The sequence below is a fragment of the Oryzias melastigma genome, linkage group LG7 (assembly GCF_002922805.2).
Source record: "Oryzias melastigma strain HK-1 linkage group LG7, ASM292280v2, whole genome shotgun sequence".
Classification (NCBI taxonomy): domain Eukaryota; kingdom Metazoa; phylum Chordata; class Actinopteri; order Beloniformes; family Adrianichthyidae; genus Oryzias; species Oryzias melastigma.
In genome coordinates this window covers 24,139,968-24,155,162 of record NC_050518.1, presented here as the reverse complement: position 1 = coordinate 24,155,162, position 15,195 = coordinate 24,139,968, and the positions used below count along the sequence as shown (strand labels likewise).

At 35.9% G+C, this 15,195-nt stretch overlaps 2 protein-coding genes across 2 annotated transcripts; both read left to right on the top strand.

Annotated features, from left to right (window-relative positions):
- Nucleotides 1–2,450: 2,450 nt before the first annotated feature.
- On the top strand, nucleotides 2,451–7,222 carry LOC112158887 (macrophage mannose receptor 1). The gene is made up of 6 exons (XM_024292549.2): nucleotides 2,451–2,487; nucleotides 3,387–3,586; nucleotides 3,980–4,199; nucleotides 4,341–4,670; nucleotides 6,573–6,670; nucleotides 6,770–7,222. The coding sequence occupies exons 1-6, from the start codon at nucleotides 2,451–2,453 to the stop codon at nucleotides 6,893–6,895; spliced, it is 1,011 nt and encodes a 336-aa protein (XP_024148317.2). The 3' UTR covers nucleotides 6,896–7,222.
- Nucleotides 7,223–8,499: 1,277 nt separating this feature from the next.
- Nucleotides 8,500–12,567, top strand: rps21 (ribosomal protein S21). The gene is made up of 6 exons (XM_024293789.2): nucleotides 8,500–8,620; nucleotides 8,976–9,054; nucleotides 10,054–10,117; nucleotides 11,839–11,910; nucleotides 12,366–12,421; nucleotides 12,507–12,567. The coding sequence occupies exons 2-6, from the start codon at nucleotides 9,005–9,007 to the stop codon at nucleotides 12,514–12,516; spliced, it is 252 nt and encodes an 83-aa protein (XP_024149557.1). The 5' UTR covers nucleotides 8,500–8,620; nucleotides 8,976–9,004; the 3' UTR covers nucleotides 12,517–12,567.
- Nucleotides 12,568–15,195: the final 2,628 nt, after the last annotated feature.

The following is a 15,195-nucleotide window of genomic DNA, read 5'->3' as shown; positions in this document are numbered from 1 at the left end:
CAGCAAATCAAAGAACATAAACACTAGAGCTCCAATGTTAAAGGGTTAAAATCCAGGGCACTAGATAGTCCTGCACCATGAAGTTGATACAGAGTAGGGAGGACATTCAGATGAAGTTACAGACAACAGTGCTGAACAAGTTATTTAATTTACCCAGCATGCATCTCTCATTGACAGAAATTTTTCTTTACAGGAACAGTCTTTCAATTGCTAGGAGACAGGAGTAAGCAAATATACTCAAACGGTCCTGCTCTATGAGAGGCCGTATGAGACTTAATTCATTCTTTCTTTCATGGCCTCTCATAACGCACTGCTTCAAAATGTTTGATGAAACACATTCACCGTACACAGCAGGACACGGAGCTTAAAGGGATTACACAGAAGATTTCCACTGGATTTGAATCCTGCTGAATCATGACCGCTTTGACTACAGCTGCATCTGTCTTTGTAAACGCCCGCACAGATTTGCTTCAGAAACTGCAATAAATTACTCTGGAGGCAGGATGGCCTTTATGAACAGCTTTGAACTCACGTGTATCTGGTATCTGCACAGTTTGAAGTGTTTCTGCTGCTGTACTATCAGGGGCGGAGTTACCACTGAGTTGAGGGAGGCGGTTGCCTGGAGGCTCCAACACTTTGGGGCCCCAAGCTGAAAACCAATAATAACGTTAAATGTAATATCATCGACTGTTATTATATAAGTGTATTGCATTTAGTGATTTTTTTTTTTCGTGTATGGACCCTTCTCTCTGTGATGTGAGTAATAATTCAGGCAGAAAAGCTGGAAGTTGCGGCTGTTTTTCTTAATTGTTAAAAAGTTTTCAATAACAATTTTCAACTAAATTAGTTGAAAATTTGCTCAAGTAGTTCTTTCCCCTTTATTAATTTATTTTTCACTTTATTAATATGCAATTTTGTGTGACCTCACAAAAAACAATAATATATTCTTTCTGGAGTGTTTTTTAAAAATATTTCCTTAATGTTTGTGCCAGAGCAACTGTAATTTTTGAACAATTATATGATCACAACATGCTTGTTTTTTACACACGAAAACATATTTATGGTAATGTTTACTGAAAAAAGTGAACATTTTGAATTTGCATTATTTCTTATTTAGTCTTGATAAAAAATGTAACTTTAACAAAAATGTTTTTTATTTTTGGGTGAATAAATTGTTTTATTTCAATAGCATAGAACAGAAGAGCTGTCACTTTAAGCCAATGCATTATGGGAGATGCAGTGCAAAAACTGACGCTGATGGTGGACAAACTGAGCCCCATTATTTTTTTTTCACTTTTTCCACAGTCTGACGCGGATCCCGTGGGAAGCTACAACGCTAAACACGAACTCTAGCTATTATTTTTGTTGGAACTGTGAGACTTTATGAGCCAAGTGGCAACAAAAAAGTGCGGATGATAACAACTTTTGATTGATCATACTGATGACATGATTAAGCCTCCAAGAATGATTGGTGGAGACAGTCGGGGGGGCGGAACTTTTCCAAAAAACAACTTGTTGTGGCTAAATCGCAGGACCGTCATTCTTATCAAAAAGTATTTATTGGAATCAAATAACACAACGTAAAATATTCTTAACTATATTCTTAATTATTCAGTGTTTTATCAGGGCCTGTTCAATGAAAATGGAGCTGATTTCCTGGTGATAGAAAATGTTTTTAGATAAGTAAAAATGAATAATTTTCCACACCTGTACATCTCTTGTGCCGCGGCACACTGCAGTAATGGACAATTCCATCAAAAGTAGGACTGAAGTAGCAGCAAATCGGTGAACAGAAAGACTCACTGACTCTTTTTTTTTTAGGAGTTATTATTTGTTCTCACTACGGAGTAATTGGATAATAAATTAGCACATTCAATACATTTTACATTTTCTTCTGGTAAAAACAATGTCTATAAAATACAGGTTTTACATCTAAAATGGATTTCAGTTTTTAAAATCATATCAACACATTTAGATTATCGACAAAGATGCAGTCTAAAAGTGAACAACTGAAGTCGTTTTTTAACAAATGTTTTACCCTATGGAAATATTTTTTTATAAACATGAATACAACCACTGCTGAGGGTCACATGTTATTGTTTACCTTGGGGCCCAACCTGGTGGGGACATCCCTGCAGCGTTTCCACAGCCACAACCACTCCAGTTCAGAGTTTGTGTGAAACAAAAATGCTGAATCTTGGTTGAGAAATTTCTCTGCACACATTTGCTGTCGTGGTGAAACAAAATAAAACAAGCGATTTGTGACCTTGACAATGTAAATAACAGTGATTTGAATTGTTTTGACTTGCCAATACAGCAGGATGACAGCCAGCAGTGCAAATGATTTCCTCTGAGTTTTTGCATGCAGATGATGCACAAAAGTCTCCTGCGCAGCTGAATATCTGCAGTCGCAGACAGAAGGTCGAGGAAGAGGAGGAGGAGGTGTGAAGATGGAGAAGATGCTTCGGTTCTTCATTGCTGCTTCAGGTCAGACTTTTTTAGAACCTTTGTTCGTGTCAGTTGTAACAAGAAGTATTTGGAAGGAAATTGTTTGAACAAATTCCAACCTGCTTTGGGCTTGGAGGTCAAAGGTCACTGGAAGTTCTGAAGGAACTATATAGATTTAATCTTTTATGGTTTGTAAAACTGAAAAAAAACAATTGGAGGTGAAATACTTTCAATAATGAAAAATAAAGCAAGACCATGACTTAAATCTAACTCCTTGTTCACAAAAGTGCTTTTTTGTTTGTTTGATTTGGGCTACCACAAACATTGCTACCAACAGTATTGGAATTCTAAGTAAAAGCTATTTCTTACTTATATATTTACCGTATTTTTCTTTTTTTTTTAAGTCTCACTGCAACTTTTGTTTAGTTTTAAGATCTATTTCGAAACCTGATTTACAGAGGTGTTAATATGGAGAGAAAATAGACTCACTCTGATTTGTGAATCCGTAATTCTTGATTTGTAACTCATATAATATGTTTTCTGCAAAAGTTAAAAAAAAATTACAAAATTCAAAAGAATACAAAGTACAATTTACACATGCAAAAATTAAAATTACAACAGCTTGAAACTAAACACAAAAATCTTTAAAAAAATACGCACAAATCGCCTCTGCAGCAAATGGGAAGCACTCTTTTTAGAAAATATTCTTATTTTTAAAGGGATAAGTGTTTTAAAAATATTTATTTAGACTTTTTTTATATTAATCATCTGGAATATCTTTTTAAGAAAGTAGGAAAATGTCAAGCGTTACTGGATATTCTTCCCAATCGAAGTTTAAAAGAGCTGATAAGAGAGCTATGATGAACTTTTTAAGCTACATGGTTATACAGCACACATTAACGGTATAGTTCGATCTTCTTGTTCTTGTGTTTCTGCAGCTCTGGGTGTCGGTTCCATTCTGGCTGAACGCGAGTACCACCTGATCTCTAAGCAGATGAACTGGACCAGCGCTCAAAGTTACTGCAGAGAACATTTCACTGACCTGGCCACTGTGGGCAACATGGAGGACGTGCAGAACCTCAACACGGAGATGGCCTTTGACTTTTTGTCCATGTCAAATTATGAATCGAACCAAAATGTATTTGACTTCATTTTCCCTCTTTTGTCTGAACACCTTTTAAGACATTTTAAGATTTCAAGTTCAAAGAATTTAAGTGTTTTCTTAGAAATTAGACTGTTAACTTTACTGTACTTTGGTTTATGTTTCATATCTGTTACATTAATTTGGTGTTAAAATGAAGACCAAATCTGTCGACATTTTTAATTTCATTGGTTTAAGTCTAAGCTAATTTTGGTATAAAATATGTTAAGGTTGTAAATTTAGCCAATTAAACCTTTTATAGAATCTGTTTTCATTCTTAAAAGTTGATTTGATCAATGACTTATGTATTTTTTCTCCTTTTTTATTTAATCGTATTTTTAAAATCTCCTTGAAAACACAATTATTGCAAAATCAAATTCCTGCTTGCAGTTCTTGTGGCTTGGATTGTACGATGACATGAACAGCTGGAGGTGGTCATTGTCAGACCCAGGGTTCTATGGTGACGGCGAGGCCAATTTCAGAAACTGGTTGTCCGGTCAACCAGATAACTCAGGACTTTCAGATCTTTGCGCAGTGACGTCTGCTAAGGGAGAATGGGCGGATGCATCCTGTGATCAATCGATGGAGTTCGTCTGCATTGATGTCAAAGGTAACTACATCTTTATCCAAAGACATGTTTTCTGTCTTTTTCTTAAACATGACACTAACTTTAGTTTTAGCTAAATAAATCCCTCAGATTTCTAGTTGCTGCTGACCGCTAATGATGAGCCACGTTTGGTCCTCTTTTCAGGGCTTAATGTGAATTTTGTCTACATCGACAAAGCCATGACTTGGTCGAAGGCTCAGATCCACTGCAGAGAAAATTACAGCGACCTGGCCAGTGTCAGAAACAAGGAAGACAACAATCGGATAACCGATGTGATCCCTGGCAGAAAAACCGTCTGGATTGGCCTTTTCCGAGACTCCTGGAAGTGGTCTGATGGAAGCAGCCTCTCATTCCAGTATTGGTCGAGAAATGAGCCTAATGGGCCGACAGAAATATGTGGAGCAGCATATATAGAAAACTCTGGAAAATGGGTTGATGCAAATTGCGTCAACCAGTTTCAATTTATATGCTACGGTAAGTCATGATTCAAGTAGGTTTTAAGTTGGTATTCGTCATTATGATAAAGGGAAAGTAGAGACTAGGGCTGCTAAAAGTCTTGAAGAGTTTCCAGTATTATGCTTCAAACAGACCTATCAGTAAATATGTTAGTACAAGTAAGGCGACAGCACTTCAGATCCAACCCTTTGTAGAACATACCAGTCTGTGAAAGTCAACAACTTCAAACAAAAACTTGTGCAAAATCCATCTTTTCCTCAGATGCCTTAAGCCTTTGTCACAAATGCTGTTACTAGTAGATACAGGCGGTTCACAAACAAGAGAAGAGAAGCATTTCTCCTCAGCTCTCGATTCCCTGCAATGATTTCACAATAACACCAAAACCTGTCGGTGGATCTTCAAGGATGCAGATTTGATTATGTTCTGTGTCAGGCTGTCCAGCAGTTAGGATGCAAATAGGGAAAAGTGCAGCGAAAAGTTTAAAGTGTAACAGGGATGGGGCAAACTTTTTGATTCGTGAAGAGTTCAAAAATTTGAAAATAGGACCGGACCAGATGCATGGAGTTTTTTGGTTTTCCCACCTCAATTGTTTTTGATTCTAGACAAAAACATTCTTTTAATTGAAAATTAATTGATATATTTTAAAACAGAACACTTTTGGATCTTTTATTTTAAAACTGTGGTTTTTATTTTCATTTTAATGCTAATCAGGTTGATGTCCTTCAGGGAAAAAAGCAAATGCTGCATTCATGTGATGTTGGAAAGATCAGACAAGTGACCTTCCAACTCAAAAAAACATGTGAATGTGAGAAAATTAACAAATCTTCCAAAACTAAATGAATGCAGAATAACTTTCTGTACTTAAACACGGGTCAGTGTTAATAGTGCGCCATCTATGAGTAGATACCAGAATTCAAATGAAAATAAATATCATCAATAGAATTAATTTCAGTTTGGGGCAAAAATGTATTGTTTTAGGGGTCGCACGTGGCCCCTGGGCCATAGTTTGCCCACCCCTGGTGTAACACATCATCCTTTGTACGGTGTCCTGGTCATCTTGTCCTGGATCACAGATCTGCAACCTTTGATTCTGAAAGAACCATTTGGTCCAGTTTTTACTGACCAAAACCGAGCGAGAGCCGCAAAGTTTTATTTAAAAAAATACACTTTATCTGTCATTTTGTATCCATTTATTTATATAAATTATGTGTTAAATAATTCTAATAATAGAATTAATATAAATTTATTTTTACAACCATTTCAACTTCTTTTACTTTTCACACAAGTTCCCTTCAAAATAAAATGAACTTTGTGTCAAATAGCAAGAAAGTCAAATCAAACATGCCATTTTTCTATTTTTAGCACTTTACTGCACTTAATCCTTCTCCTCCTTTGGACTATTGAATATAAACATGATAACACTGGTGTCGAAGCAATTTTTTAAGTACATCTATATGTGCTTTATTCTTATTTTAATAATAAACTACTCTTTCCATTCATTTTTTAGCAATCTTACATGTTAAAATTGAAAGCATAAATAACAGAACTTATTTAGGTAAAATAAAAACTAACTTTAAAAGCTTTATTTACTGACATTTTTAGCGTTTTTATTCAAAGCTAGAATGGAGGGATGAAGGAGTCTCAGGTTGCAGACGCTTGTCCTGGATCGAGCTCAATGTTTACAGGTCTCCCTCTTAAAACCCTGTGACAACAAACACAATCAGGAACACTCCCAGCTGGGGCCGTAAATGCACAAAAATATTGACACATTTTTTCATGTGCATAAAGTTAACAAATGAAAGACTTTTGTCGCAATTTTTTATAAAACACTGAATGTTTGCTTTGCTTCTTCGGTGAATTAAAATCTAAAAGTGATTAAGATAGTCCATTAAATAAATAAACTTGTCTCTGCTTTCACAGACAGTAGATTAAGTTTGAAGAAAGTGGCTCTGAAGCTGAAGGTAAGCTCCCCCCTGGACATGAGTGACCTAACGGTGCAGGAAGACATCCAAAGGCAGGTGAGTCACAATGTCCTCAGAACTCCCAGTAGAGTAGAGCACTGGGTTGAAGATAAGCTCAATGTTTCAGACAAGAATATTTCTGCTGTTGTGTTTCAGCTCAAGCAGAAGCTGAATGAGCAGAAGGTGTTTGCAGAGATAAAACTGAACTGGGGTAGGCGATCAGACGGAAAGATCTTCCACGAGGATGAAGAGGGACTGAAGAAGACTCTAGAAACACCTTAAATCTTGATTGTTTATGGATATATTTTTAGCAGATTAATTTGAATACTTTTCTAAATTAATCAGTTTTTAAAACACTCAGTTTCTTTGTATGGGACAAACTTCAGACTTTGTCTTCAAGAAATTAATGTTATCGTCTTTAACTTTCACTGAGTTGTCTGTGATTGTATTAACTTGTACTTATGTTGCATACACAACAGTTTTATGTCAGTTGGATTTTTTTATGTAAAGTCATGAATAAAGTAGAGCTGCAGTGAACTTCAGAGTGCTCTTTGTTCTTTGAAAGGAGCGAGAAACATCTTGAACATCACAAAACAAAGTAAAAAAAAACAAAACATTTGAATTTCACTGAAAAATCATGTAACTTTACATTTATGAGGTAACTTGAAAATAATCACTGAACCATAAATCAGGAATTATGGTTTGTTTTTCTGATCTTATTTTTTGTTAATAAAACCAGCTAAAAGATTTCTTTATACTTTCTCATGTGACTGATGACACTTTAATGGCATTCTTACTAAACCTGTCTGCAACAAAGCAAAGTGCGTTGCAGTTATTTGTCAAGCACCTTAACCTGACACAAAACCCTTTCTTTATTGGTCATTAAGTAATGTGTATTCCATTGTAAATATTTGGTTATTTAAATAAAGGATTATTGTATCTCTGTGAAATAAATTGCATTCATGTGAAAACTAGTTTGTGATGTTAGGGCGCCCTCTGCTGGAGAGCAGATGAACAACATGTCAGGTAACTGAAGTTCCAGCTTGGTAAAAAAAACTTTTTAAACATGTTTATTTGCAATATTACTACAAAAAGAGTCTGACATTAAGACAAATAACAATTTCTATGTTTGGTCATGTTTTTAGCACACAGTGAATAACTAAGTTTGGGGAAATAGTGTGGAGATATTTGACTTTATGATGAAATGGTTTGTTGTAATAAATAGTAATGCTTGCACTTATTTGAGAATGTAAATTTACGAGCAGTAATAAAATCGTATTTTTTTGCGTGGTAAAAAACAAAAGGAAAAACAGAACAAACAAAGACAACATGACTGTAGTGTATACAGTGGGGCACTGCCATGAGGCAGCAATGCATTCTGGAGGACAAAAAAAAAACTTAGTGTTTTAAAGACTCATGTTTAGACTTCCTTATCTTAGTTAATGGGCCATATCTGTTTATGAAAGTGGGAAATTTGCTCCCAAATTTCACAATCTAAGTTCAAAGCAGCTGAAAGAGAACTCTGAAGACCCAACATTATAGCAGAATTCAAATGTATCAAATCTTGGAACTGAAAAGAATCTAAAATCTGATCTGTGCATAAATGCAGTTTTGTGTATATTAGGTGTTTGGTGTGTACTATTAAAAGATTTGTTCATAGTACCTTTTAAGCTGCTATAATTTTAAGTTGTGCGAGTGTAAATTGTATTTTGCAATTTTTTGACAATAATGTGAATACACAATCGCAGGTGCACACAGTCACACCCAAATATGCTGTATGAGTTGATAATCAAGAATTAACACACACACAAGTCCAAAGTTACACACAAACAGGCAGACACAAGTTACAAATCAAGAATTAGGAACACACAAATCGTTTCTTTCAATAAAGGTGAATCCATGTTGAGCTCACCTATCCAGCAGGGGGCGACAAAGAGTTACTTTGTTGTGTTTTGATTTCCGGTTCCGGGTCGTTCTTCCTTTCCTGTCGGCCATTTGTCGCGAGCGGTGCGTATCTGTTCAGCTCATTTCAAAAACGATTTAAAATTGTTTTAAATCCTCTTATTTCTTTATTTCAATATACCGATTTGCAGCTAACGTCATTTTGTTGCCATATTCGGTCCTTTAAAGTCTCTATTTGTCCTTTTGTGGTCAAAGATTTAGAGTGAACGAGGGCACGCGGTCGTTATGTCCGCGTGCTAAGTTAGATGCTAACCATTTTCTTCGTGACAACGTTTATGAGAAATGTCTTTTTATAGGCGGGATACGTAGTTTATAAACGTGACCCCAGGTTACGTTATCCCGTGCCAACAGCTGAACCTGGTCTCTGATGGGTTTGGTTATATTTGTGTTTTTTTATCAGATTTGAAGGCGACCACCACGAGCTAAAACATGCAGAACGACGCTGGAGAATTTGTGGACCTTTACGTCCCACGTAAATGGTGAGTGTCTAGTTTGATTTGTGGGGATGGAGTTTGAATATTAACATTTTAGTTAACCACCATGTTAATGGGTGCAGTGTATTTTTAATGCAAGCAGAATGTGCATTTACTACTATTGTTTTTGGCCTTTCTTGAATCGAATCACAGAATAAGTGCTCAAGTCACGTGACTCTTGCAGCCATAAACACTTGGAAAGATGAACACTTGTTTTCTAATTTATATAAGCATTATAAGGATGTTCAAATCAAAGGAATCCGTTAGTAGTTGATGTTGACACTTAACAAAAATAGGCCCTGATGATCCACTCTGAAGTTCAGACAACCCCATACCATGATCCTGCTTCCACTATTCTTCACATTGGGAATGTTGCTCAAAACTGTTTTTAAGAAGATAAACTATTAAGGTTATTGATAATTTGTTTTAAATCCTGGTCATTTATATATTTATGTTTAACACAAGTAACTGATTAATTGTGCTGAATGAAAATTCTTGCACAGCACTTTAACAAGTCTTCACTTATCAGAAACAATTTTCACAAAACGGCAACTTTGTTTTATTGAATACTTACTTTTTGCCATTTAAAATTGTTCTTTACACCAGATTTTCTGTATGATCAATGTAAATTTAATTTCTTAACTTTTCTCTTAATCATCATCACCAGCTTCAGCCTCGTAAAGCCAATCCTTTGGGGGATTACAGCTTTCAATGACTTTGTTCTACACTCTGCATGCACTTAGAAATGCTGCTGACAGTTCTCCAGCTAATCTGAAGGCTATGTGAAGTTTGAAAGTGTGAAGTGAAAAAGTTCATTGAAAGTTTTCGTGTTCCATCACCTCATGGTTGAGCTGCTGTTGCTACCATCTTTCACTGACCCAACTAAACATCGACCATTCCATCTCCGTATAAAAAACATCAGCGTTTTATTTTCTTTAGGACTAACTCGCCCTTTCCCGCTCAAAATAATGCATCTTTATTTACATTCATTTTTTTATTTTTCAGCTCTGCAAGCAACAGAATCATTGGAGCCAAAGACCACGCCTCCATCCAGATCAACATTGCTGAGGTATGCCATTAAATGCTGCACTTTTAGTTATTCATTTTAAAACTAATTTTGTTTGCATTAGGAGCTACAAGTACTTTTTTCATATTATCATTGTATTTTTTTAAAGAATTTTTCAGGAAGACTGGCATAATAAAATGTGGAAGAAATAAGGTGCCGTGTATATTTTCCAGATGCCCTGTATGCTAAAATACTTCATTTTAAATGTATTAGCTATAAATTCTATTCTTACCTCAGTCAAATACATTTGATGCTGGCTATTGATCCCTCTGGCTATTGGAGCTGCATCAGTGTTCATCTCTTTCATCTCATGCTTGCCTTTCGGTGATCTTGGTCTCATCCATTGCTTCCATCTTCACAGTAATGGTTTTGTTGTTGCCTGTTAAAATGTGTGTTCTACATCCAGTTTGCACATGACCTGATTAGTTGACTAATCAGAAAAAAATAACTGGTGATTATTTGACTTTTACAGTAATCGTTTGTATCAGCAGATCTGCTCACAGATGACACTTGAAGCAGTGAAGCTTCTTTCTTCAGGAGTTTGTTTCAGTGCAGGTTCTCCCTTAGATGATGTTTCCTTGGGTTTTCACTTCAACCAGCGTTCCGATAAAAAGATCCAACAGTTCTTTGTAAAAACGATTGCAGAGTATTCTCAACGTGTTTTCTTCTTTGTTGTTTTGTCCTACTCTTTGTTTCTGGTTTTATAGTTGTGACGCAAATTTGCAGATTATTGCACATTAATTTTATCCATAAATTTCCCTCTAAGAACTCGGTTTGCGGGTATTCATTTTAATATGGACGATACCTAAAATTCAAGCCCCTGGTTTTAAAAGGTTTATTTTGAACAATGTTTGAAGTGGTTTAGATTGAATATTTAACTGTTTGGGAAATTTTGGTTGAAGGTAAAAATCCCACTTAGTTTGAATTTATGTCCAAATACAAATCTAAGGTGTGCATCTTTGGGGTGTAGGTCCTAAACAAGGAACCATAAAAATGCCACTGATGTTATTCACAAGTTTATCCACCGATTTTGTTACTTATGTTGCAAAGTTTTCTACAAATATTTGTAAAAATGAAGGACTAGTACCAGACACTGTTATGTGTTTACATCAGTGTTAAATCTGTTTGACTTTCTGGTGGATTCATAGACTTCCTGCTTTTTTGTTTGCTTAAGTTGATGCCCCCCAAACTCAGACAGCTCTCTAAACCATCTCACTCACAGGAATTTCTCCTCTCTGGATCACATAAGAGAAGTTTCCCTGCTGTTAATTCATGTTTTCTACATTTCTTTTGTATTAAATAAAACTTGATTGAAAGCTAGCCAGTCTCAGTTTATGAACCAGCTTTAGAACTGCATGTTCGGTTCTCTCTCACCTTTCTGTTTCATTTGATTCTTCACTCACATTTTTTTTTATTAATCTTCTCCTGGAAATACATCATGGTCCTCATCTTCGGTGTTTGAATTAAACAGCTGTTCAGTTTCAGAATCAAACATTCTCTCTCATCGTTGTCTGTCAGTCTCGTAACCCGGTGGCTGTTCAGCAATGATGCCGGTTTTAAAGAAAGCTCAGAAAACAGTTAAACAGAGACCCTCCAAAAGCCATTTACATATTCCGGTGCTGCTCAAAAAATAAAAAAGAAAAGACAAACTTTTCTTAGTGTGCTGGTTGTTTATTGTGGTTTCCAGTTGTCAACTTACTTACCTTGATTTCTTTGTTCTTCAGGTCGACAAAGTGACTGGTCGCTTCAATGGTCAGTTTAAGACCTACGCCATCTGTGGTGCCATCCGCAGAATGGTAAGTGTCTTTACATTGAGTTGTAAAGCTGAGACCACAGGCCAAATGTAGGAATAACAAAAGCAAACAGCTGTCATTGAGGTTCACTGAAAACTACATGAAAATTAATCTGTTGATGAGCAGACGGGAGGTATTTGAGGGAAAGATGATTAAAGACAAAAACAAAACAAAAAGCTCTGTAACCAAACTTGGAGAGTGATGGAAGTCTCTTTGCTTCAGAGACGCTGAGCAGATAAAGCTTGTGATGCAGTTCTGGTTCTGAGCCATTTGGAAGGTCCTGTAGGCTCTTTGAAAGTTTCTGTTACAACATCCAAGACAGTTCAGGTTTATGTGGAAACAGTTTAGATTTTATCTACGTACTTCAGTAAACAGCAGTTGTTCACGCCTCACAGTCATCAGATCATCTACAGCTGCCTCTGATGATCCTTTGCTGACCTGCTTTTGTGATCCTGCAGGGAGAGTCTGACGACTCCATCCTGAGGCTGGCAAAGAATGACACCGTCGTTGCAAAGTAAGAAGCCTGTCAGAACATTTCAAAGTTGACGTAAATGTTTTGACCTACTTGCAGTTAACTTCAATTTTGTCTTGTTTTACAGGAACTTCTAAGTGCAACTCTGGAGTTATGGCAAATTTGTAAAATAAAATTGGAGAAAAACATTTCTTGTTTCTTATTTTCTTACTGGGCTTTTTCCACTCTTGGCTTTTGTTGAGTTCCATTGAGTATTCTTAATTTTTTTTTTTTTATCGATGCAACAGATCGTCTCATTCCATAATTGTACCTCCATGGGCACTGCATCAAAAAAATGTCCACTGTTGAGAGTAACACATTACAAAAATCGTGTTTTCTAAAAGTAAAAGACAAATGTGCTGAGCTGAGAATCTGATGTAAACCAATAACTCTCTTCAATCAAATATTTTCTAGTTCTTTCTCCTGTCCGAACAACTGAGTCCATGTTAGAATTCAAACTTTTTGGACTACAATGTGTGCTGGTTTCATGACGAGCCAAGTTTGTTCCTACGACAAAAGAGATTTTTAGTCTGGAAAACTACTTGGGTTGACAGCATTTAAAATGAGAGAAGATTAAAAAAAAACTACAGCAAAACTGCACTAATGCTCTGTAACTCCAAACTGTTAATAGTGTTTTATTTATTTAGTATTCAACATTCAGTTGAATTTTAACATGCCTTTCTCCCTTAGTGTGATCTGTGCTGTTATGTCTTTTATATTATTTTTAACATCTGTCAGTGGAAAACGGATAAAGACCTGCTGGATGAATTTCATGTCCATTGTCCCAAACAAGTAAATAAAACAGAAATTAAAGTTCTTTTTTTAAAGGTAACAATAACACACAACCCCAGATTTTTTTAAATTTTGATTGTTTCATCAGGGCAAGATTGTTTATTAGAAAAAATCTGTTGCTCAAATGTGGCTCAAGCTCGTCTCCTGAGATAAGTTTGAGCATTTCATCTTTGTATCATTCGCGTCTTAACTCAGAGCTAAGCAAAGATGAGAAAAGACATCACCGAGACAAATGAGCTTGAATGAGATACGCTTTTTGAGCAAGACTTCAGAAATGGGAGAAACAAAAGAGATCTCATAATAGTCTCGCTCTGATCTAAATTGTCTCAACTATTTTAAAGAAGGATTAAAGAGAAAAGGGTGAGACGCTGATGAGACACATCTGAGAAGGATTAGCTCTAAAAGAGATCTCATTTTCATGTCTCTTTCATTTCTCTTGAATGTCTTACCAAAGCCATATATGAGAATGATTTGAGAAACCGTAAAAACAACACAAAATATGTAAATGTTACATTTTATTTGGCATTTGACCAGCACCATCAATACAACATTTGTATTGGGATAATAGCATTAGACTCTTTAAATTTTTTAAACAAAATACAGAAATATAAAACATAAATGAGATACAAAAATAAATTGAATACAAGCTCTGACATTGTTTACTAACCCCCTTGCTGAAAAGATGGTTTTAACAAAATTATTTTTTTAATAATTTAAAAGTACTTTAACCCTTGTGCTCTCTTATGGGGTCAAGATGACCCTACCATTATATTGATGTGTGACCTCTCCCATAACAAATGTGGACAGGATCTTATGTCTGCCACGGACACCAGACAAGATTAAAAATCCTTGGGAAAAAAACAGATGACCCCACTTTTAATGTAAACATGTCCAGGATAGCACACGAGTTAAAACCACCTGGCTTCTTAATGAACTATTTTGGGTAAAACCAGAAATACATTCACAAAATTGTGTCGTATTATACCTGGAGATCTATTTAAAACAGTGTGCAAACTTTTTTTATGTAATTGCATTAAGTACATGAACTGTGGCGTACTCAATCTGGCCGACGTGATAATGAATACTTCCAGATTCTAAACGACAAACACACTGACAGCACTGCTGAGGTACAAGGAAGAATCTCACTTGGCTTTGAAACAACAGAACTTACATGCTTCCAAATCGTAGAACACACTTGGCAGGAACTGTATTAAAACTCATGGTCCACGAAATTTAAAAAAAAAAATAAATAAAGGATGAAAGAGTAACCAGTCCACATACTGTAGATCATAGCAGTGGCCTACTGCTTAGAACCTGCTCTGGCCGTACATTTGCTGACAAACGCTTTCTTGAGCTTGACCTCCACAATTTTCCCCAACCAGGTGGAGTGGCACATCTCAGGACACAAGCTGTAAAACAAGAACATTAAAATCTAGTATGAGTAAAATGACAATAGATGGCATAAGACAAATATAACACTTCAATATGCAAGCAAATTATAGTTTTATTAGATCAGCGGCATAATGCTGCCGTGAGATTTGATTTACATGTCATCTGATGAATCAAAATAATAATTTCTGGCATCTAAAAACAGCCAGAATTCAGTTAAGATGACATATTACAGGTGACCTCTATAGCCGTTAAAATAATTTAAATTCAGCATGTTACGTCTTTGGGCAGTAAAAATCTAACAAATAAGTTAAAATCGGTTTACTTAAAAGATGGGTTAGATCAAGGGTGTCAAACTCAAGGCCTCCATGGCCAGCCTGATGCTGGTCTTCTATAAATCCTGCCTTATCTGCTGCTCATTACCTGGATCAGGTGTGTTTAGCCAATGAGGAGCTGGAAACCATGTAAGACACCAGCCCTTGAGGACTTGAGTTTGACACCCCTGGGCTAGATGCTACTGGACAATAATTCATTTCCAGTGTTAAACTTATATTTTGATAGCAATCATTGCTATACTGTAGCCTGATTGAACATGT

Excerpts from the sequence above, each read along its gene's own strand:
- LOC112158887 (XM_024292549.2), top strand. The coding sequence starts at position 2,451 with ATGGAGAAGATGCTTCGGTTCTTCATTGCTGCTTCAG. Across the intron at positions 3,587-3,979 it reads ATTATGAATCGAACCAAAAT|TTCTTGTGGCTTGGATTGTA; the intron begins GTATTTGACTTC and ends TCCTGCTTGCAG. Across the intron at positions 4,200-4,340 it reads CGTCTGCATTGATGTCAAAG|GGCTTAATGTGAATTTTGTC; the intron begins GTAACTACATCT and ends TCCTCTTTTCAG.
- rps21 (XM_024293789.2), top strand. The coding sequence starts at position 9,005 with ATGCAGAACGACGCTGGAGAATTTGTGGACCTTTACGTCCCACGTAAA. Across the intron at positions 9,055-10,053 it reads CTTTACGTCCCACGTAAATG|CTCTGCAAGCAACAGAATCA; the intron begins GTGAGTGTCTAG and ends TTTATTTTTCAG. Across the intron at positions 10,118-11,838 it reads TCCAGATCAACATTGCTGAG|GTCGACAAAGTGACTGGTCG; the intron begins GTATGCCATTAA and ends TTTGTTCTTCAG.